This window comes from Enhydra lutris, unplaced genomic scaffold (genome assembly GCF_002288905.1).
Source record: "Enhydra lutris kenyoni isolate GAN:26980312 unplaced genomic scaffold, ASM228890v2 scaffoldscaffold13, whole genome shotgun sequence".
Classification (NCBI taxonomy): domain Eukaryota; kingdom Metazoa; phylum Chordata; class Mammalia; order Carnivora; family Mustelidae; genus Enhydra; species Enhydra lutris.
In genome coordinates, this window is record NW_019154097.1 from 26312294 (window position 1) to 26336822 (window position 24529).

At 36.7% G+C, this 24529-nt stretch overlaps 1 protein-coding gene across 1 annotated transcript in view; it reads right to left on the minus strand.

The window, feature by feature from the left end:
- Nucleotides 1-24529, minus strand: part of LOC111145888 (multiple EGF like domains 9) — an 83266-nt gene that overhangs the window by 12753 nt on the left and 45984 nt on the right. The window contains exon 3 of the mRNA XM_022501183.1: nucleotides 2607-2746. Within this exon, the coding sequence (XP_022356891.1) occupies nucleotides 2607-2746 (140 nt within the window). The remainder of the gene's footprint in view (nucleotides 1-2606; nucleotides 2747-24529) is intronic.

A 24529-nucleotide genomic window follows, 5' to 3' on the forward strand; every position in this document is an offset into this window, starting at 1 on the left:
AAGTGGCCACCAGAGGGCAGTCGTATCACAGCGCTGTTGAAAAATCTTTGAGACAAAAGGAAAGGCTGATTATATATTAAGCTTGCAGGTTTAAATTAAGTACTTGCATCTCTTCGTGTTGAGTTCCACTTTTATTAAATTTCCAAACAGAGAAACTGTTTATTTCTCTTAGTATTAGCTGCTTTTAGAAGTCATAACCATGGAAAGGATATCTTTTGCCTTAAATTATCTTGAGCCAAGGACAGGTTGGGAGTTACTTGACATTAAAGACAGCTACCTCATTGCTGCAAGCAAAACTAGCAGTGAGACCCAGCAGTGTAGACCACCTTCTTACTGTATAAGACCTACGGAGAAATGTAAATCAACTCAGTATGATGAAGCATTCCTGTGCTTAAACAGGACTGAAATTTATCTTTCCGCTGCGTGTTTTTCCATTCGTTTGTTCATTCATCTATGCACTATTCACCTAACAAACATGTGAGTACTGACTACGTGCCAAGCGCCATGCTAGAGACTCTGTACAATGATGAACAAAACTGATATTGCCCCTGTCCTGACGGAACTTACAATGTAGTGAGTATGCCACACATGACTCATAATCACAAATACATACATAATTATAAACTATGATAGGTATTGTAACAAAAAATACAAGTGCATATGCCAGTGTATAATTGGGGACTGTCATTCAGCCTGGAGTATCAGGAACTGCTTTCCAATGTAGTAAACTTTAACTGAAGGCCTTAAGGAAAAATGATAAGGCAAAGGGGCTAACGGTGGGGTAGAGGTATATTAGAAAGACCACTCTAGGCAGAGGAAAGATCATGTATGTAAACCTTAGGACAAGGAAACTTAGCTTGTTTAAGGGATAGAAGCCAGTATGACTGGATCACAGGCAGTCGAGAAAAAGAATAGCACAAGAGAGAACCAGTAAGTAGCCAGGGACCAGATCACATAACAGAAAAAAATAACACAATTTCTCCTAAATCAATTTGTTTCACCATGGACTAGAGGAGAAAAATGAAGAATTTCAAATGCTTTCCAGGGTACTTTCAATTTCAAGTACTCTACCCTGCTCTCATAAAAATACTTGTACTTGTCAGACTAGTTTGTCCTGACTTTTCTGTTGGGAAAAAAAGATTTCCAAAGAAGAGCTTCTATTCCTTATATTTAGGAAACCTGACCATTGGAAAAAATCATTGTCTTTATAGTTTGCCTCAATATGGTTTTCTTTGTGGGTTTTGTTTTGTTTTTTTTTAACTGCCTGGGGTTTGCTGAGATTTCAGAATTGATGGGCTGATGTCTTTCACCAGTTTGGAAAATTCTTGGTCATTATCTCTTCAAATTTTGCTTCTGCCCCGATCTTTCTCTCCTTTCTTTCTGAGTCTCCAATTACATTTATGTTAGTCTTTTTGGCTGTGTCCCACATGTTCCTTCTGCTCTTTCTTTCCATTGCATTTTTTCCCCTCTGTGCTTCAGTTGGATATTTTTAACTGAGCTGAATTCAAGTTTGCTCACCTTATCTTCACTGTGAATAATCTTTTGTTAAACCTATGCAATGAGTTATTCATTTCAGATGCTATATTTTTCAGTTATAGACTGACCTTTTGATTTTTTATAGATTCCAATTCTCTTGAAATTTGCCTCTTTTACCTATTTTCTGGGTTTTCCTCTATTTTCTTAAAACATTAATTTTAGTTATTTTAAAGGTATTGTTTGCTAACTCTAACATCTGGATCATCTGTAGGTCTGCTTCCATTGTTTCTTTTTTCTCTTTATTATTGGTCATATTTTCCCTCCTCAGCATTGTCTAGTATTTTTTTTTTATGCCAGATACAGTGTATAAAAGAGCCATAGATAACTGCTTTTTTCTCGGTTAGGCAGATATAATGATAGAATAACCTAAATCCAATTTGAAATTGAGATGGGTTGAAGATGGGTTGCAATTTTAGTATGAGCCAGTTCACCTATGCTTTGGCATTATTTCTTGGTCATGGCCTTCTAATGCTTTTGACCGAGAGCCTAGCATCCTGAGTCTCCTCAGCTCTGAGAGACTACAACAGACTCAGTACTGCCTTTTGGTGGTTTCACACCAGGTCCCACTCCACACACTTTAGAACCTGGTAATGTCTTGAAAGAGAGATGGTGGTATATGGTAACAGGGCTTCTCTCTTTCTAAAGGGATTTTGTCTCCTAAGAATGCAAGACTTAGAGACTTCTTTATACCTTTTGGGCCAGCCTCTCATCTCTTGCACAATCAACTAATGTCCTGTGAGAAAACTGGCCTTGTGTTTAGGGCTCCTCTAGGTTCTAATCCATCATACAAGTCCCAAACAACTGCCAAAAACTCTTCTTGTATCTCTTTCCTCAAGAATTTCTTTGCTTGGGCTAAATCTGCTCTTTAGCCTATGACCAGAATCAGCAAATGTCCCCTGGAAATAAAATGGCTAATGGTCATCCACTTACTTAGGAAGAGTTCTACCCTTTCTGGAATTTTAGTTCATATCGTCTTCTTTGCTTCCATAGTTCTCCAACCAATATGATTTTCGAAATTTATGAAAAGAACAAGAGATTAATTACATAACAAAGTTAAAGAAAGTGTGTACCTGTGAGGGCATCACAACTGGCAGACCGATTATTACATCGGCAGGGCAAGCAGCCACTCTTACTAAAGTCATAATATCCATCTTGGCATCGATCACATGTAGAGCCGGTGACACCCACTTTGCACTGGCATTTCCCAGAACTGCAAATAAAAGCAAAGACAACGAACAAAATAAATGAGTTTGAAAGTTTTGTTGCCTAACATCCCATCATAGATTATCTTAATGTAGAAATAGTTTCAACTAGATTCTAACTACTAGGATTATTATGATTTCGTTTGAATTGGAAGTTGATCAACTTCATGAGTATATACATTCAACTGACATACTAACACTTATCATTTGTGACAATCCTCTGCACTAAGGTAGTTTAAAATAATTGATAAAGGAGCTATGGAGAACGTAAATCCCCAGTGCTTAGAAATCTTTGTTTGCTAAACAGTGGGGCATAGAACTGGTACCATTACTACATCTCACCCCTAGATTATTCCACAGTTCCATCAGCATCCACCCTGCCCAATATAGAGAAGAGAAGAAACTCCACATCGTCTTCACCCAACTAGCTTCTGGCTGAAGAATATGAAGGCAAAGATCTTAATAAATATGTCAATTCATATCCATTTAGATGCTGAAAATGATATAATTTTCTACTTTAGGTCCAGGTTATATTAAAATTATATTTCTGGTAATTAAACTAGAATTCATAATTCAGTAAATATGACTGTAAGGGGGACCTCTCTTGCTTTCTGGCTTAAATCCATATAAAAGTCTAGACCGTCAACCCAAAAAGAAGTCTAAAATCTGAAGTAAGAAAAATAGGGGTAGTCAGCACTGGCTCAGTCAGTAGAACATATGACTTTTGGTTTGGGGGTTGTAGGTTCGAGCCCATGTTGGGTATAGAGATTACTTAAAAATAAAATCTTTAAAAATAGAAAGAAAGAAAAGAAAGAAAGAAAGGAGGAAAGAAAGAAAGAAAGAAAAACTTATTTAACAATGTGACTCTTCTTTATATGCTTATTCTGAACCTAAAATTTTTAGACTTCACCTGAGCATATCTTGGCACCAGTCATATTGGATGGAAAACTTTTTTTTTTTAAGATTTATTTATTTATTTATTTGACAGACGGATCACAAGTAGGCAGAGAGGCAGGCAGAGAGAGAGAGGAGGAAGCAGGCTCCCTGCTGAGCAGAGAGCCCGATGTGGGGCTCGATCCCAGGACCCTGGGAACATGACCTGAGCCGAAGGCAGAGGCTTTAACCCACTGAGCCACCCAGGCGCCCCTGGATGGAAAACTTTTAAGGCAAAACTGCTTTTCAATATAATGTTTTTTAGAGATTCAGCTCCTTATAATGAGCCCCCATGGGACTGATAATTTTAGTTCAAGAAACCAAGCTCAAATTATTCATACTTATACATATCAGTTAAATCCCCTTCTAATTCTCATATTCTTATTTCTATAATAAAACCAGAAGTTCCAAATTTGAGAGTTACTGGAATTTTCAGTTGAACTCTGCAGAATGCAAGTAAAGCAACTTTCAATCCTGTGTATTCTACTTGTAGTATATAAACCTAAGGATTTTCTTTTCTTTTTTTTTTTCTTTTCTTTTTTCTTTTTCTTTTTTTCTTTTCTTTTTTTTTTTTTTTTAGATAATGCCTTTCTTTTTCATCAGCATCCCTTGGGCTAAATAATGAGGCTTTCATCCTCCATCCCTAAAAACTATTTCAAGCAGCTAGAGTCAAAGTTTACTTCTCTCTTCCACTTACATTCTCTGCACTATCCCAGGCTATGTCAAAAGGAGTAGAAAAGTAGAAAAACAGTTCGACATGGGATATATTTTTACTCAAACAAAACCAGTCCAGAAGGGAAAGGAAGCCAGGCTTATGTAAATAATATATGCTTTATATGTTTCAAAATCTTGTGTCCTGAGAAGCTACCCATAGGCCTCTGTATTCCTATCTTAAAGTTGTCTAGTATATTAGGTTATGCAATTGCTTGACTAACAAGTAGTCTTACAGAAAATGTAAAACAGAGCCATCTGAGAGCAGGAGTGCTGCTGTTGCTGCTGCTGAATATGATGATAAAAATAATGAGCCATCACTTACTGAGAACGATGTCAATAAATATAGATATTCTCTCTAATCCTCAAATTAACCGAGAAGTCCTAATCCTCGTTTTACTGTTGAAGGACATCAGAGAGGTTAAAGTTATTGTCTACACCTAGTAAGTCAGGCTGATTTATACAAAGCCAGACTTTTCCTATTATACCATGGTCCCTACAGCTCCCTAAGTCTGAATCTAAATTTGCATAAGAAATTTGCATGCCAAACAACTTGATACTACTCGGGTATCAAGATTCACTCTGTAGATTCCAAGTACCACAACTCACCATTTATTTAGGTGCCCACCCCAATGAACTGTTTCTGCCTTGCCCAGAATAAACTCTACCTAAGAAAAGTGGTCTCTTTCTCACTGCCAGTAAGTATCAGGTCTTCCTTAACAAAAGCTAAGAGTTCTCAGTGCTTGAAGAGAAACTGCAGCCTAGCAAAAGTCCAAGGTTCCCAGAGATGCAAACCCAAATATTTTGATGCTTAAAGCTTAGTTAAAATTTGTACTGATCATAGTGAGGATGAGCCTTGATTTTAAACATGCAACAGAAATGTTCATTACTACGTACGTCTCTTAAGTAACTTCACAAAAAAATAAAACAAATGGAAAAAATCCGAACACATATACGCTTACACGGTCTTACACAAAAATACCCCAAGGTACTTAAAGAGCTAGCAAAGTAAATCTGTATTCATCAAATATGAAGTTCAGGAATGTTATTACTCAACAAGAAGGAACTAGTCAGCCTAAATCTCACTAAACTGTCAGAAAATTATAAAGGATATAATTGCCTTCCAAAGAATTGGTAACAACATTTTATTAGCCAATTTCTAAGGCTTTTAAAATGTTAATCAAAATATGCTTGCTCCTCATTTCTCTATAAAAGGTTATTCGGTAAACAGAAGAATTAACAGTTACTTTTAATGGCAGTGTTTGCCGAACTCACCAACCTACAAGAAAATGATATTATCTTGGAATAGCTAATCACTTCATAACATCTCATAATCATAGACCGTGTTCTCAAAGTAGTTGCTATTCCTGTAAGTGGACTTTCCCTTCATAATTCTGCTCTGCATACTCGGAAGACTGATTTAAGCAGGCATCTTTCTCCCTGGAGAATATGTTCCTTAGTTGTTGATGTAAAAATAAAAACCCCATGAGTGGCTTTATGAATCCTGATAAAGCGATTGACTGGTCTAGATACCATGTTTCACTTTCCCTGGGTCAATTTTAAAACACAGGAAAGGAGGTGCTTTCTTTCTCTCTCTCCTTTTTTAAATATAGCAGAGAGTGGGAAAGTTGCAGGGAGACTACGCTAGTACTGTTCTCCATGTTACTCATGGCCCATTGCCAGCTTCTGCGTGTATAAGAATTAAATCACTCAGCAAATATAAAGCTCTGCCTGTGTGACTTCTTTTACAGAATAAAGCCTTTACAACACCCCCTTTCATGGTCTCCCTCTGTTAAAGACTGTTGAATGCTTTTTGAAGCAAAGGTCAATGATATAAATGCAATGAAATCAAAGACAGGAAAAAAAAAGTCCTGTTAACAGACCACTTATGCTTATCCATAGATTTGAAGTGAAAGAACCAAAGACTCATAGCTTCATATCTGGAAAATAAGGGCACAAAATCAGATTTTGAACAGAAGTCAGAAATCTCTACTACTGAGATCAACTCAGATAAACTAAGAATTTGCTCATCTGGTGTCACTTTTTATAGATATGAGTTAGTTACTAGCAATGTACTACTATAGTATAGAGAATTATATCAGAAAGAAGAACACAGAGTTATTTATAAAGGAAGCACAAGCATTGGGCAACTCAGCCATACTGAGTATAACTAAGTATGTACTATACATTTCTTAAATTATCCCAAATAGGATTCTCAGATTTTCTTAGAGTGTCAGGTGCTTAGTTACAGAATTTATTGCACTCCTAAGTATGAACCATTATTACAAGGTTTGATCATTTAAAAATGATCTCTTAAGGAGTATTTGGCTGGCTTAGAAGAGCATGCAACTCTTGATCTCTAGGTCATGAGTTCAAGCCCCACACTGGGTGTAGAGATTACTTAAATAAATAAAACTTTAAAAAACCTATCTCTTAAAACATGAATAATATATATTTTTGACATGAAGTCATTAATTTTTCAAAAGGGAATTCAATGGTGTATCACATTTCAAGATATGGTACGTATTTATGTCATACAAGTACTAAACAAAATGTCTTTAAAGGTTCTGGTCTGTTTAAGACAAATAGATGGAGAATCTCCAAAATTTCCATTATTTTATAACAGCATTGACTAGGGTGGGAAGGGCAGAACACAGGAAGGAAGTTATCAGGGTCTATGGAAAATTCATAGCCTAAGAAGACAGAGAGCTTGGTTCATATTCCAGCTCTGCTAGTAACCAGGTGGGACCACGTGCTTATTCAATCTTAGACTCAGTATTCTCATTTGTAAAATGAAGATAATTATACCAAACTTTGTACGGTTACTGTGAAAATCAAAGATTATATACCAAGGGTACTCAGCATAGCATCTGGTATGTAATCAATACTCAAGAATCAAAGAATTATGAAGGTGATGACAGTAATCCTAGATCTTGAATTTTTTCTAAGAATTATAAAGAAAATGGGTTGGATTCTCTAACAGGTAAAGGCAGACAAGGCTAAGTTACTTTTAAAATTCTGTTAATAAACCTAGAGAAACTGCAAGAATTTATGGGGGTAATTGCTAGTTTGGAGCAAAAAGGTGGCTAGGAAAAAAGAGCACATTATTAAAAAGCACAGTAGAAATGGTTTGGGGAAAGAAAATTCTAAAACCGAGAAGGGAGGGGCACCTGGGAAGCTCAGCTGGTTAAGCATCTGACTTCAGCTGGGGTCCTGACCTCAGAGTCCTCTTGGAGTCCTGGGATTGAGCCCATGCGTTGGACTCCATGCTTCGTGGGGGAGAGCTTGTCCCTCACCGTCCCCTTCTGCCCCCACCCTCCACTCATGGGCGTGTACACTCTCTCTCAAATGAATGAATAAAATCTTTTAAAAATTTTTTCAAAAATAATAAAATTGAGAAGGGAAAGCATCTGAAAAACCTACATAAGGCAGGACTTAAATCAGTGAGACTTGATGTGTTTTTGTACAAACTAGCTAATTGATTTAATTTTTTTCTAAGTTGTCAAATCTCTCAGCAAGTTTTGTGTTATCAAAAACATTGTCTATTTTCTTCCTACGAGTTATAAGATATAAATGACATGTGCATGGCATATCTTTAGATATCATGTTATCAATCTGAACTTAAGAAGTCATAGAATAACTAAAAAGATACAGTTCTAATTAGGAGAAATTTATTTATGGTTATTCAGAAGCCTTGCTTTTCCTTCTTCCTCACATAGTTTACATGTTGGCACTCTGATATGGAAAGAACAAGAAACAGAAAAAATGGATAATAATAGGTATCAATTTTTTCTTCTATCTTTAATAACTAACAACAATTTAGTATAGAGATGTCTGCATGGCTCAGTCAGTTAAGCATCTGCCTTCAGCTCAGGTCATGATCTCAGGGTCCTGGGACTAAGTCCTGTGTCGTTGGCAGAGAGCTTGCTTCTCCCTCTCCCTCTGCCATTCCCCCTGTCTGTGCTCTCTCACTCACTCTCTCTCTCAAATAAATAAATAAAAATCTTGAAAAAAATAAAATAATATAAACAATTTAGTGTAGAAAGAGACTGAACCACTAGTTAAAACACAGTATGAAATTAACAGAAAATTGTTGATTATAAGCTTTCTTGATGTATTAAAAATAACATAATATTAAAAAGAAGCTGGGAAAAGTTGATCTAACTAGAAAAAAGTCTTTATATGGGAAAACAATGAAAGTGAAGTTATTAGCAATTCTTAACTTCATGTTTGTGTCATGATTTTGTAAAGGTAGTAAAAATAGTTTCTCTTTTGGTTATGAAAGAAACTCAGTAATTGGACATTTTGGCAAAAGACCATCTGCATTTAGCATTCCTCTGTCTTTCTACAATCATGGAAAAGACCATGATGCAATGAGCAAAGCTGCTTTGCTGGAGAAAAAAAAGGATAGCTTTATTGTTGAAAACATTGGGGTATTATACTAAACATTCCTTGTATTTTTGCGGGCAAATAGTCTAAAATATTCTTAGAGGAAATCCATATTCAGACAGAAATTCTTAACACTCAAAAGGGTATTGCCTAAGTGCAAAAATATTTTCTGATAGCCAATCATACTAAAATCAAATTTAAAAGCTTATTTGAAAAGTCAGAAATAAAAGTTAATGGCAAAAAATTAAAAGTATATTTCCAGAGCCATAACTTGGGAAGGCTTACCTTAATTCAACTAGGAAAATTATTTCTTGTTTCCTTCACTTTTTGAGTGGAATAAATATGGCCATAAGAATACTTAAACCCTGGGGCGCCTGGGTGGCTCAGTTGGTTAAGTGACGGACTTCGGCTCAGGTCATGACCTCAGGGTCCTGGGATAGAGCCCCACATCGGGCTCCTCACTCCCTCTGCCGCTCCCCCTGCCTGTGCTCTCCTGCTCTCTCTCTCTCTCTCTCAAATAAATAAAAATCTTAAATAAAAAAAAAGAATACTCAAACCTTCACAATTACTCCATTATTTGATAGAGATTTCTGCATTTCAAAAGTCATTTTGAAGAGAAAAAAGAAAAAGCATGTCCCGATACCATCTTCCTGAAGATGGCCCTCAAACACATTAACATTGTATCCTTTTGTAACCTTACTTAAAGATTTGCTTAATGAAAGGATATTTTTTAAAAATAATTTTTTTAATTTAAATTCCAGCTACTTAGCATACAGTGTAATATTAGTTTCAGCTGTAGAATTTAGTGATTCGACACTTCCATACAACACTCAGTGCTCATCACAAGTGTACTCCCTAATACCCATCAAAAATTTCACCCATCCCCCCACCTCCCCTCTGGTAACCATCAGTTTGTTCTCTATAGTTAAGAGTCTGTTTCTTGGTTTGCCTCTCTTTCTCTCTTTTCCCTTTGCTCATTTGTTTTGTTTCTTAAAATTCACATATGAATGAAATCATATGGTATTTCTTTCTCTGATATTTCACTTAGCATAATACTCTCTAGCTCCATCCATGTTGTTGCAAATGACAAGATTTCATTCTTTTTGATGGCTGAGAAATATTCCGCTGCATTTGTATGTGTGTGTATGCGTTTATGTGTGTTTATATACACACCACATACATACACACCACATCTCCTTTACCCATTCATCAATGGACCCCTGGGCTCTTTTCATAATTTGGCTATTGTAGGTAATGCTTCTATAAACAGCATATAAAGCAGCGTCTGGGTGGCTCAGATGGTTGAGCGTCTGCCTTTGACTCAGGTCATGATCGCAGGGTCCTAGGATCAAGCCCCATGTAGGGCTCTCTGCTTAGTGGGGAGCCTGCTTCTCCCTCTCCCACTGTTGTTCCCCCTGCTTGTGCTCTCTCACTCTGTCAAATAGATAAAATCTTTAAAAAATAAAATAAAGTCAAACCTTGCTGAGACTCTAGCATGTCCATCTTTAAACAAACAAAAAAATAAACATCGGGGTAAATGCATCCCTTTGAATTAGTTATTTTTGTATTCTTTGGGCAAATACCCAAGCAATTACTGGGTTGTAGGTTAGTTCTATTTTTAACTATTTGAGGGAACCCCAAAGTATTTTCCTGAGTGGCTGCACCAATTTGCATTCCCACCAACAGTGCAAGGGGGTTCCCCTTTCTCCACATCCTTGCCAACACCTCTTGTTTCTTGTGTTGTTGATTTTAGCCATTCGGACAGGTGTCAGGTGATATCTTATTGTAGTTTTCATTTGTATTTCCCTGATGATGGGTGATGTTGAGCATCTTTTCATGTGCCTGCTGGCCATCTGATGTCTTCTTTGGAAAAATGTCTATTCCTGTCTTCTGCCCATTTTTTAATTGGATTATTTGTTTTTGGGGTATTGAGTTTTACACAGTCTTCATGTATTTTGGATACTAACCTGAACGGGTAATTATTAACACTTGATCTGTGTATATGCTGTGTTCCAAAAATTAACTTAACTTGTAGTGCCTTGAATTTAGAACTCATTTTCTCACAGAAATGACTGCATAAGTGGTGGCTTAGTTTCCAAATAAGCAATAAAAAAATCTGTTTAATTCAAAATGTTGATACTGACAGTGCTAAGGACCAAGTCCTTTTTACCCAAGTCTGAAGCTTTTGAGTTCTAAACCCCATAGGGAATGAAGTAGTCAGGGGCAATATTAACACCTACTGTGTTCTACTGGGGGGAATATAAATAAACTGCATAGCACAATATTTATATATTCATTAGTTACTTTCGTTCTTATGATAATTCTGTGACATTCATTAAGTCTCAATTTTGCCACTTTCTAGCTGTTTGATTGTTGAACAAATTAAGTTTTCACATCTGAAAAAGTAATAATAATCCCTATTTCAAATGATTGTGAACACTAGTTAAAACTACGTATTTAAGTACCTTCCAAATTTTAGTAGCACTCTCTCTGGTCAAATTGGGGATACTCAACATCCCCAAACAATACAGCTTCCATGACATGAAATGACTCAATTTTCAAGGTCACACACCCAGAGGGCAATCAGAATTAGAACCAGGTCTATGAAGAGTCTGCCAACCATTCTTTTTTACAAAAGGATAATTGTTATATTATATTAGTTTCAGGTATACAACATGATTTGATACTTACTTACATTGCAAAACCATCACCATAATAAGCTTAGTTACTACCTGTCACCATACAAAGTTACACTGTTTTCCCCTGAGTATTGTTGACATTGATTTGTAGATATCTTTTATTCCTGGAATAATCAATCCCTTGTCAGTATAATGTGCTACAATTATTTTCTCTCAGTTGGAGGCTTGTCTTTTGTATAAATTTTACAGTTTAACAAAGTAGTTAAGGTGTGAACACTGGAGCTAGACTACCTGGATTTAAATCCTGGCTTTACCACTTACTGGTCATTTGACCATAAGTAAATTACCTCAACTTCCTGCTTCAGTTTCCTCACTTGTAAAATGAAGAAAATAATCTCTCACTCTCACAAGTGTGTTGTGAAGATTTAGTTAGTATTTGTTAAGCACGCAGAACAGTGTCTGACACATAGTAAAAATTGTATAAGTACTGCTACTACATTACTAGTATTGTTGAAGCTTATCCCTAAGCTTTAGTACCTCCTCAACTATATGTCAAATATCTTTCCATACATGGGCTGCTTCTGGGTCTTTGTTTTTGTTCTATTTATCTATTTGTCTACCCCTGAACCAAACGAAACTCTCTTAATTACTACAGCTTTACTTCCCCTAAGTTTTTCATATAAAATTTTTGAAAAATATAGATATGTTGAAAGAACAGTATTCTCAGTATCTATACATATTTTTTGCTTTTTACCCAGTACTCCCCTAATCCCTTCTCCCCACTTACATCACTTCAGCCACACTTGCCTTACTGTTGTTCAGATGGGCTGTGTATGTTCCTGCATCAGAGACCCTGTATTCACTGTCCTTTCTGTTGGTAATACCCTTCACCCAGGGGATTCTACATGGCATACCCCCTTACTTCTTTTTGTTATTTATTCAAATGTCATATTCTCAAAAGGCCTCTACCAGCCACACCATCTAAAACTGTAATATCTCTTACTATTTAATAGAATATATATTTTATTTTTTATTATCTCTCTCCCCATCTAGAATGTCAGTTCTATGAAATCAGAGGGTTTTATTTGTTTGTTTGTTTGTTTGTTTCCACTGCTATATTCCCAGGGCCTACCACAGTACCTGGCACATGATAGACACTTAAACTTTCTCATGTAATGATTGTGTAATTTGGCTCAAAATCTATGTATGTTTCCTTCATTAATTCATGATGCCTTCTGAGCACAATACTTGTCTTCAATTTAGCCTATTTAATATTTTATATTACATTTAAATAAACCTCTTAGAATCTTAGAAACAGGATATTTATCTAGGTGAGCAAAATGAGTCATTTAATGACTGACTGGTCCATGATGGGCCAGTCAACGTTGTAAGACATTGATCCCTTGGATTTGTTTTTTAAAGGAGGAAGAAGAGCAGAAAGGGAAAAAAATAATTTACTAGCCCACAAAGATAAGTCTGTTTTGCTTAACCCCAATTTTCTATTATGACCCTATAAAAAAAGCCTCTTTAGCTTATATAACCTTATATAAATAAAGAGCAGAGACTGGAATGTCTCAAATAAGCCTACTCATAATTACTTCTGGTTTTCTTCTGTATATATTAGATTTTGGGGGTCAACAGATTGATCAGTGGTTCTGATTGTTAGGCCCTATCTCAGAATTTCTGATTCAGTAGGTCAGGGGTTGGGCCCAAGAATTTACAATTCTAACCAATCCCCAGGTTATGCTGATATTGATCTGGGGACCATACTTGAAGAACCACTGTACTAGATTAACTGGAAAAATGTCACTATACTTGCTTCACTCTACTTTTTTTTTTTTTTTAAAGATTTTATTTATTTATTTGACAGACAGAGATCACAAGTAGGCAGAGAGGCAGACAGGGGGGGGGGGGGGAAGCAGGCTCCCTGCTGAGCTGAGAGCCTGATGCGGGGCTCAATCCCAGGACCCTGGGATTGTGACCTGAGCCGAAGGCAGAGGCTTTAACCCACTGAGCCACCCAGGTGCCCCTTCACTCTACTTTTCAATCTTGAGCCCTGACTGGTAAAGCTGCTTGATTTCCATCTCTGCACTTAGTGCTTACCCCTTAATTTGGTATCAGTTCTGATCTAAGAAGAGGGTACTTAAGGCAGTCAACCTCAGTGAACTGTCATTAAGTCTCATCTGCTACTGGTTCCTTTGACTTTAGTCCCCTATATTCTCAATGGCTGAATTACAACTACTGTCCCTAGTTTCCTGATGTCTGGCTCCTTGCCCCAGTGGCTGTGCCTCACCACTTCCTACCCCGATGACTAGGTTCACAACACTTGCTTTCAGATCTCCCACATGTCAAATGTCTGCCATTTAAGCCCCAACAAGGCAAGTGGACTCAACTTTGATATTTATAATGTCCTAATTCCTGACTTTCAAATGATTCTCTATGGATGCTCTCAACACTTCAAGTTGACTTCTTCTATACAGTATTGAATTTCGTTGTAGAAGATCTGACTTCTAGATTTATGTCTCCATGGGCCACTCCTTAGGTTGATCAATCATGCTCACCCATACCTAGACCTATACTGACACTGAGACTCACACCGCCGTATCTAATCTTGCCCTTCTATTTTAGGGTACAGTGGGGAGAGCCTTGGAATCAGACAGACCTGGGCCCAAATCTAAGCTCTGCCATTTATTAATTATGCCATATTGTTAAGTAACTCAACCTCTAAGAGCAAGACAGCTAAGTTGTTCTGAGAAGTCAGAGAGGTTGTATGTGTAAAGCATCAAGAACAGAGGTTAAACAGTGTTCATCGAATGTTAATTTCCTTCTGTTCCTTCTGCTGTCTCTCCTGCATTCTGCAGCTTCCTTAGGTGAACAGTTTAGTCAAAAAAACGAATATATTTTCCTGTAAAAACTCTTCTTTCAAATATCTATAATATCTTTTACTGGACATTGTATTCTACCTTAGAACTCTTTAAATAATCAATTCAGGATCAGCAAAAGTAAAACTTAATTAAGGAAATGGTCACAATGTATGTGTTAGGAATTGGCAGAAGTGAAGGAAGGGATTCTGTCATTGACAATATAAGCCATGTTTTTTATTATGCTTTTGGCAGTGTGAGAGGAATGTCTATGACCTTCCTGTACAGCATTTAGAAGAAAATTTAAATTTGATGACATCCCAGATGTCTTTGAGAATCTATTTAATCTTATAGACCTTCTCCATAGAAAAATACATATCCACCATTATATTTCCTGCATTTCCCCCTTCATAGACTAAGAACTTCTGACCTCAAGCTTAGGAGTATATACTAACCCAGAACTGAGTGCCATGGGAGTTGAAGGTAACAGAAAGAACATGAGATAAGTTGTCAGAAGAGCTTGAGTCCACGCTCTTGCTCTGGTATTTAATAAATGCCCAAGCTTGGGCTCCAACCTTTCAATTATTACTTCTCATTAGTAATTTGGTAAAAATCATCCTTACCTACCTCATCCTTACCTTACCTACTTAGAACTCAGAGTTCTAAGGGTTGTTGTTAGAATCAAATGAGAAAATGTACAGGAGACGAGAATACTAGTTCAGATATTAGTTATTAACATTACTTAGAAACCTACTGAATTTATAAAAACAGGAGCAAGCCTGAAATACCCTCACTGTTGAAACACATGGAATATACCATACCACAGAATTCATTTAATATATAAAGAACCATAATCATGGAATTGATAATTTTTTAAACTAGCCCTATATACTTTGAATGTCAAAATAATCATGGCTAAAGCATTTGTATCTTTTTTATAGGAAATCTAGAGAAACTTCAAGTCAAGATCTCTCTTTGGAATTGACAAATTTAGGTATTTTGAGTGGAAATCAAATCCAAGGAGAAAAAAGATGAATAGTCCCATATTCGCTCTACCCTCTAGGAAACATATTTCTTGCTATAAAAAATCCCCATTTGAGATGGAACAAGTCATGCTGATTTAATTTTCTTTCAGGGGACACAGGGGAAGACAAAGCCTTCTCTGTGGAAACAAGTGTCCTTCTATTTCAGCCTAAGTCTACTAACATAAGATTTAGAAGCTTTTCTTTTAAAACTTTATAGGAAAAAAAATACTTAAAACATTAAAACAGGCTATGAATTGGATTGTATATTCTAACCACAATACCATACATCTAAAGTGGCAGATCTCCATGCCAGCAAAGTCAGTTAATTTCCTCACTGTGATTCCTTGTCTGCACCTAAGACTAAGAATTATCACTAGGGCCAGCTACATCTTCATCATAAGACAGTAATACTATCCATATTCTCTTGACTGACTGCTCTAAATAATAATTCTATCAACTTTTTATTTCTAAATAATGTTAGATGTAAAGAAAAGTGTAAAGATAGTACAGGGAGTTCTTATATACTATTCACCCAACTTCCCTAAGGTTAACTTCTTATATAACCATGGTATATTCATCAAAACTGAAAATTAACTGTGCTATAATACTATTAACTACACTATGACTTTATCAGAGTTCCCTAATTTTTGCATTAATGTCCTTTTTCTGTTCCAGGAACTAATCTAAGATAGTATCTTATGTTTGTCTACAGGGCATGTCTTCCTAGCTTCCTCCATTCTGACAGTTTCTTGGTCTTCCCTTGTCCTTTATAACCTTGAAGCTTTTGAAGAGTACTGGTTAGTTATTTTGTTAAATGTTCCTCAATTTGGGCTTGTCTGACGTTTCATCGTAATTAGACTGAAATTATGAATTTTAGCAAAGACTATCTCAGAGGTAACATGCCCTTCTCATTCACTGCATTATATTAGGGGATACACGACACTATATACATGACTTATTACTGATGATGTTATCTTGATCACTCAAATGATAACTCTTCATGCTAAGAATCTGTCTGTATAGTAGCTAAACCTAGAATGGTTACCAGGTATATTTAGAAAATAGGCAGAGATTCAGCCACTCAATTAATAAACACTCAATAAAACAATTAATAAACTCAATTGATAAAATAAAGGCAGTATAGTCAGGTATTGGTTTCACTTGTTTCTGTCACTTACTAGTTATCTGTTTTGGAGCAAATTACTCAAGTCTCAGTTTCTTCATCTGTGAAATGAGACTAATTCCACTTCAGTCAGTTGTTGTTTTATCCTTAGAAGTTAGAATATATAAAGCACTTAGCCTGGCACAGAGCAAACATTCAATAAATGTTAATACTGTTCATCCTGGGGTTGATGGTGGTAGTAATAATGTTAATATTATTTGCCAACTTGTGTGATAATTTCATCTGAGAAAGAAGTCAAATTTTAGGACAGAAAAGCATGATGTGTTTATAAGATTTTTACACTCTTTAAGTGTAGTAAAATGTCCTGAGAGATGCTTAACTAGAGATTAAATTGTGGTTTCTTTCTTCCTTAGCAAGAGAACTTTGCAACAGCTTTGCCATTTGGGCAGAAAGAGAAAATAATCTTGAAGCAGATTTTTCCATCTGGGTGAAGAATCACTTGTTTAGGCTTCTTTAATTGTGTCAGTACAGAGTGAATAGGCCCCAGTGTCCTGAGACAGAAGTTTAGCAAGAACTTTGTTATTGGGGAGGGAGGGAGACTTGGGGTTTGTTAGGTGAAAGATTCTACAGAAAGTCCTCAACTAGAACATTTGGAACTGGCTTGCACACTGAGATACAGCTGCATGTATAAACCGAAGGAGCTGACTGTTAAGATCTAGAACTCTAGAGCCTTAATGTAGAGCCTCCTTGAAAGAACTTGGCACTGAGGAGTGGGTTCATCCTCCCTCAAAGAACTGCTCTGGCCTCTTTAAGGATCTGGAACAGTGAAAGCATCATTACATCATTACATCACCTCTCAGGTTGTCCAACCTGGCAATGCCATACAGGAGTGAGAGCCAGTAATGGCAGTGAACTGTTCAGAATCCCGTTCCCTTGATACTTAGCATCAGAGGACTAACTCTTAGAGTTATTGGAAAATGAGTAATTAATTGTTGGAGAATGGGTTGCCTCAAAAGGAAAATGGGTTGCTACTGAGGCATATGAGTCTCAGAGTAATTAAGTGGGAAAATAAGAGAGGTGTGCCTACATCTGAACCTTGTTTGTGGAAAAGTCTGCCATTTATATAACCATTCAACTTTCCCATATCTATTATACTGGCTACCCCCACAGGCCTTTCTACAAAGATTAATAGTTTTTAAACTCTCATAAGCTAAAGGGCCCTTGGAATTATTTTTAGCTGCACAGAAAGAACATGGGTGTGGGGACCCTGCTTGACGCTCAGCAGCAAGGCTCAGGGGGGATCAAATGCCATGCAATGCAGTGCATGGCAGCAGCTACTGAAGCATGTAGGAGAGCAGATTCAGTCCCCGCAGCCTGCAACAAAGGCAGAACGGGAACACAGGGAGAGAATATGGGCCTGAGAAGGAACCCTCGGACTGAGCGATTCCTTAAATACAATTTAGAAATACAAACTACCTTTAGATTTGTGGATATGTAGTAGTGCAAAAAATCACAAACTTGCTAGGCAATTATGCACAGAAACCCTGCTATCATGGGGCATATCACCATTTTCACTATTGCCCACTGTCAATTTTCTCTCTGTTCTAATTATTATCCTAATTTTGGCCCTCACTAGTTTTCATTCTGCCTCTAATTGCCCCCTGCTTATATCCATCCATTCTACTACTGCTAGGACACAGTGCTGATCTTTCTTCTGCTTAAAAATTGCATCACGAATAAAAGCCAAATCATTTATCTGGCCCTTGAGGCCCTCTTGACCTGACCCTAGCAGGACTTGCCAGATTTATCTCCTCTGCCCCCACTTCTCTTCCACCTTACATCCTGTGTAAGCACATCTCTGAGACATTAATCTTCCTCTTTCCTGTTTTCTAACATCCTTTCCCACCTTCTCCACTTCTGTAAGCCTAATCCTTTCCTATCTTCAAAACTGAGGTCAAAATCTATCTCTTCTATGAAATAATCTCTGATATTTTCAGCTATAAGTGAGATCACCCAGATTCTTAATCCCCTTACTAATTTACCCTTATAGTTTATGATGTCGGTCAATTTTTACTTCCTATTATAATTATTTCTATACTTTTTTAGTGTCCTTCCTAGACAGGAAGCTCTTTTGGAATAAGACCCATTGTCTTACTAATCTTTTATTCCCCACAAGGTCTAGTAAAGTATCCTGCACATAATTTGTTATATAAGCACCCTGATACCAAATACTGCAATTTGTATGAACATGATTATTGTATTATTAGCATATATACATCTACATATTTGGGAGAGTCTCTCAGCAGAAACCAAACAAATGATCTTTTAACATTATCAATAACTAAATTTAAGCTTTAAAATATTTCTTTCAAAAATCTCAAACTGGCCTAAAAGTGGCTTAATAAAATAATTAAGTAGAAGAGTTTGCAGCATGGGTTAGGGAAAATACCCTATTTGATCAACAGCCACTATACCAACTCACTGTGACATGTTATTTTCATGTTCTCAAAGGTCACCAATAGCTGGAAGAAAGATGTGTTGTGTTTTTTTCCATTCATTTGACTACAGCTGTTATCTAGTTAATAATTAGAAGACCAGGAAAGCAGAACAAGCCCTGTATTAAATGGAGGATTTAAAATAGAAGTGTACTGAAAAACACACAGAGCCATCTAAACTGTAATAGACATACATTATTTACACTTAAATTCAATGCTCTTGGTGCCTTTTTCTGAATGAGCCCTGTCTAGCCATTTGTTAACATTCAAATTTTAGTCTAATTTCTTTTACCATGAACTTAACAGGATACTTGGTGTAATGTGCTTAAAATATCTTCTAACACATAAGCCATTGGCACTGTATGAATATTTATTGAAACAAATTAATCATGATAGGATAAGGGGGTCAATTACCTGCTTTTGACTAAGACAGCTACCTTTTAAAATTCTACCTTCAAGGAAAAAAACATAAAAGTGAATTTAAAAAAGATAATTTAAACTAGATATTTGTACCATTGCCAGAATGATAACTGGGATACAGAATAAAATTATTTTTAAATAAAATTAAAGCTGTAAGGCTCTGCTCTATTTTCCAAAGGAATAGCAGAAGAATATCCTAGAAAATTTCTTGAGTTTGTTACACAATGGATATGCACCTATCTTATCAGATATCTCTATCTGAATATCTCATAATCACTTCAAAATGAACACATTTGAACCCTAACATCATCATCCCCCTCCAACTTGCTAAGTTTCCTGTATTCTTTATCTAGTTAATGGAATATCTCTTCACTCATGTGCCCAAGCCAGAAAGAAACATGGGAGTCATCTCTATTGCTCTCCCCCTTACTCCATATGTACCAACAAATACCTAGCCTTGTCACATTTTATTCTCCAAATACCTCTTATATTGGTTCCCTTCTCTCTTGTACCATTGCCAATACCAATGCCAGTGTCCAGTTTCACTGGTCTCCTCCCCTGAGCTCACTCTCTTTTATCCACCAGATTTCTGACAGAGTGATTTTTCTTTAAAGATTTTTATTTATTTATTTGACAGAGAAAGAGATCACAAGTAGGCAGAGAGGCAGGCAAAGAGAGAGGGGAGGAAGCAGGCTCCCTGCTGAGCAGAGAACCCAATGTGGGCTTCGATTCTAGGACCCTGAGATCATGACCTGAGCCGAGGGCAGAGGCTCAACCCACTGAGCTACCCAGGTGCCCCAGAGTGATTTTTCTTGAAAGCAAATCCAACATCACTCCTTTTTTGATATTCTTCAATGGATAAAATTTGCATCTCTTCAATGGATAAAATTAGGCCTTTTATGGTCTGGTCCTTCTTATTCTTCATTCATTCATTCTATTCATTCATCAAGTATTTACTGAATCTACTTTGTGCCAGGCACTGTTCTAGGTGTTAAAGATACAACAGTAAACAGAAAAAGTCTCATCTCATCATTTCCCACTCTCCTTCAACCCTTTTTTTCTACCACTAACAAGCGTTCTTGCCTTTGAGAAATAGTGAGACACTTGCACTCTACTGAAGATGCCTTGCTATTTCATACAAATTTCTACTCCTCTTTCAGGTCTCAATTTAAATGCAACTTTTTCACTCAACACTTCCCTGAATCTCCTGTGCACTTTTCTGAATACTCATATTTTGTTTGTCTTTCTATCTTTCCACAAGGGTTGTTCAACATCTGCAAATCAATCAATGTGGTAGAGCACATCAATGAAAGAAAAAACAAGAACCATATGACCTTCTCAATTGATGCAGAAAAAAACATTTGACAAAATAGAACATCCATTTCTGATTAAAACTCTTCAGAGTATAGGGGTAGAGAGAACATTCCTCAATATCATAAAAACCATCTATGAAAAGCCCACAGCAAATATAATTCTCAATGGGGAAAAGCTGAGAGCTTTTCCCTTAAGATCAGGCACAGGGCAGGGATGCCCACTCTCACCACTATTGTTCAACACAGTACTAGAAATCCTAGCCTCAACAATCAGACAACAAAAAAGAAATAAAAGGCATCCAAATGGGCAAAGAAGAAGTCAAACTCTCCTTGCAGATGACATGATACTGCATGTGGAAAACCCAAAAGACTCCAACCCTAAATTACTAGAACTCATACAGCAATTGAGCAATGCGGCAGGATACAAAATCAATGCACACAAATCAGTTGCTTTTCTGTACACTAACAATGTAACTGTAGAAAGAGAAACTGAGGAATCAATTCCATTCACAATAGCAACAAAAACCGTAAGTATGATACCTAGAAATAAACCTAACTAAAGACGTAAAGGATCTAAGCTCTAGAAACTACAGAACATTTAGGAAAGAAATTGAGGAAGACACAAAAAGATGGAAAGATATCCCATGCTCTGTCTTTCCACTGACAAGTGCCATGAGCACAGGGATAATGTCTTTGGACACAGAGTTGGCAAGGGCAATGCCTTTATTGAATGAAATGAATGAATGAATAAAATGACACAGCTTTCCTCAATTGTTAATTGTTTCTAGTAATCAAATAACTTTTTCTGTATCTCCCAGAATTATATGCAAAGTAATAAAGAAGAGTTTACACAAGCAGCTGTTACTCCAAATTATGACACAAGCGATGATTTATCTGAGTCCCATGTGAATGTGTGCCTCAGAGGTTTGTCATCTTTCTATTTGACATTTATTTCATTATAAGTTGACTTCATGAGTAAAATTTTGCCCTCTGTCCTGGGACATATTCCCATAGTTAAGATGCAAAATAATAAATATTTCAAAATACACTCAGGGTATGGCAGCAACCACAGATTTTATGTAAAAGGATATTACACCACGGCAGAACTTCTTTGTTACCTTACAGAGACAGTCTATAACGATGCACCTAACATACTGACCTACTATAGATGCATTTTAAAAATCTCAAATCATTATATAATTGCCTCCATATAAAGCCAACCCTGACAATATTTTAAGGGCTGTAGTAAGAGATACAAGCTCTCACCGGGCAAGCTGATTTTTTGAGATAAAATGTTATGTGATTTCTTCATTCACTTATTAAACATATGTCCAAATATAAATCAGGAAAACATTAGAAATGCACTGCAAAAGCAAAAATGAAAAGATATCATAGACCGACTCCCTCCCAATTAAACAGGTTGGAACATCAATTGTTCTGTGAGGGGGTGGCCATCTGTCAGTACATAAAGGACTTTGTGTTTGCACATAAAGACGTTGCTCAACCCACATCTGGTTCCCATAGCCAAGTTCTACCCTCACTAGTGCAACTCCCACTGAAAATATAGGGGCATAAAGAACAGCGAGATGAATTTTTTAGAAGCCAGCTGTTTGGTCCATGAGTATTGGATGTACAAGAGAATCAGGATAGAATTGAGTCCACTCTTCTACTTCAATTTGTTTTTAAAAAGAGAACAGGGAGGTGGAAACAGAAAAGAATTTTGAGTAGGTGTTAAGAGCTCAGATTTCTCATCTCATTGTATAATCTTAGGAAATTCACTTTAATCTGCATGGTTTTTTTTCTCCTGATAAGGTCTTCTTCTCAGCCCTCTGCCTTCCCAAATCATAATTTAGAAGGCGCATCTCAGTTCCCACCTCCTCTGGAAAGCCTTTTCCCTTATTACTTCAGTTTATTCTTTTCTCGCTCTAAACTATTTGACCTAGAAATTCAGCATGCATTTATAAACTGTTTTGTATTGTCTTCTAGTAGTTTTGTGCCCTTTAGTCTAGCATAGGTTACAGGCTTCTAGACAAGAGCAAAAGCAATATTGTTTTACTCCAGAATTTTTGCTCCTCTTTGTGAGTTAACAATCTTATAATCTAACATACAATTTAGGTAATTTTAGTATGTATAATCTAATATATCCCAAACTCTAGTTCCAAGTTACAAATGTTTCAATCCCAACACTTTTACTTACTGGTTATTACTCATAAGTTAGGCAATTTACCTAGCTTCCAATTTTTTTTCCTGTGCAAATGAGAATTATAATAATAGCGCTTGCTGATACAGTTGCTATAGGGATTAAATCAACTGTTACATGCAAATGAAGGGCTTAGGATAGTGCCTAGCATGTGTTTGATTAACTTTAACTATTATTATTATTATTATTATTAAATATAGATTGTTGGGGTGCCTGGTGGCTCAGTTGGTTAAGCATCCAACTCTTGATTTTTGCTCGAGTCATAATCTCAGGTTGTGAGATCAAGCCCCGCATTGGGCTCCAAGCTGGACGTAGAGCCTATTTAAGATTCTCTTCCTCTCCCTCTGCCCCTCCACACTTATCCTCTCTCTCTCTCTCTCCTCACCTCTTAAAAAAGAAAATACAGATTGTCCAATTTTAAGAGGTTTAACATGTTTGTGAAAATGGAGGAAAATAATTTATACCTTTTTTTCCTGTTAGAATGAACAATTTCTTCTTTAGCCTACCAACAAAAACAAATACCCAATCCCTCCTCATACACAACACAGGTGGACTTAATCCTCCTCTTTGGTGAGTCACCAATTCAATTCATCATGTTTTTAAAAAAAAATAGACCCAGGGGCACCTGGGTGGCTCAGTGGGTTAAAAAAAATAGACTCAACCTCTAGGGAGTTATTGAGCTGAATCTATGTGCCAGTCATAAGGTAAGTGGGGACACACACACACACACATGCAGACACACACAATTCAAGTCTCACAAAAATCCTTCAAGTCATATATATAATTTACAGATGAAAACACTGAGGCTCAGAGAGGTCAGATATCTAATTTTTTTAATTTCAATTTTGTTATTATATTATGTTAGTCACCATATAGTACATCATTAGTTTTTGATGTAGTGTTCCAAGATTCATTGTTTACGTATAACACCCAGTGTTCCATGCAATACATGTCTCCTTGATACCCATCACTGCGCTCACCCATTGCCCCACCCCATCCCCTCTAAACCCTCAGTTTGTTTCCCGAAGTAGGCTCTCATAGGCTCTCCCCCTCCGATTCCCCCCCCTTCACTTTTCCCTTCCTTCTCCCAATGTCCTCCATGTTATTCCTTATATTCCATAAGTATGAAGGTTATACAGTTAGTAGGGGGCTAAACTAAGAATAGAATCAAAGTCACTGACTTCAGATTCCACTTCCTTTCTACTACACATACGCTGCTTGCCTACAATTTCCTTTTTCCTTAACTCATATAATTTATAGCAGAGCAGAACACAGAGGTGTTTCTTCATAGTTCACCCACATGTTCTTGCCAAAGTACATAGTCCTGCAACTTCCCATTTCTGTTCTTCTGGTCTTATGTCAATTTAACTTCCTTTCTGGTAGTGAGAAAGGCACTGTTTACAGCTGTATTTAGAACTCCCAAACCTTCTTTCTAAAGACTTCCTTTGATTACAGGTTTTTAAAGGACTTCAGTGATGTGCTATTTGTTCTGACAAATTGCCTGACATTTGAAATAACACTGTTAAAATTTTTTAAATTAAATATTACTCCACAGTAACCCATAGAAAAAGATTATGGATTTATCTCAAAAAATTAATATACCTAACTTTGGGGCCATAGACAATCAAGAAATAGGGCAAGTAAAACAAATAAAGATATTGGGAGCAAGGAGGAAGGCTTAT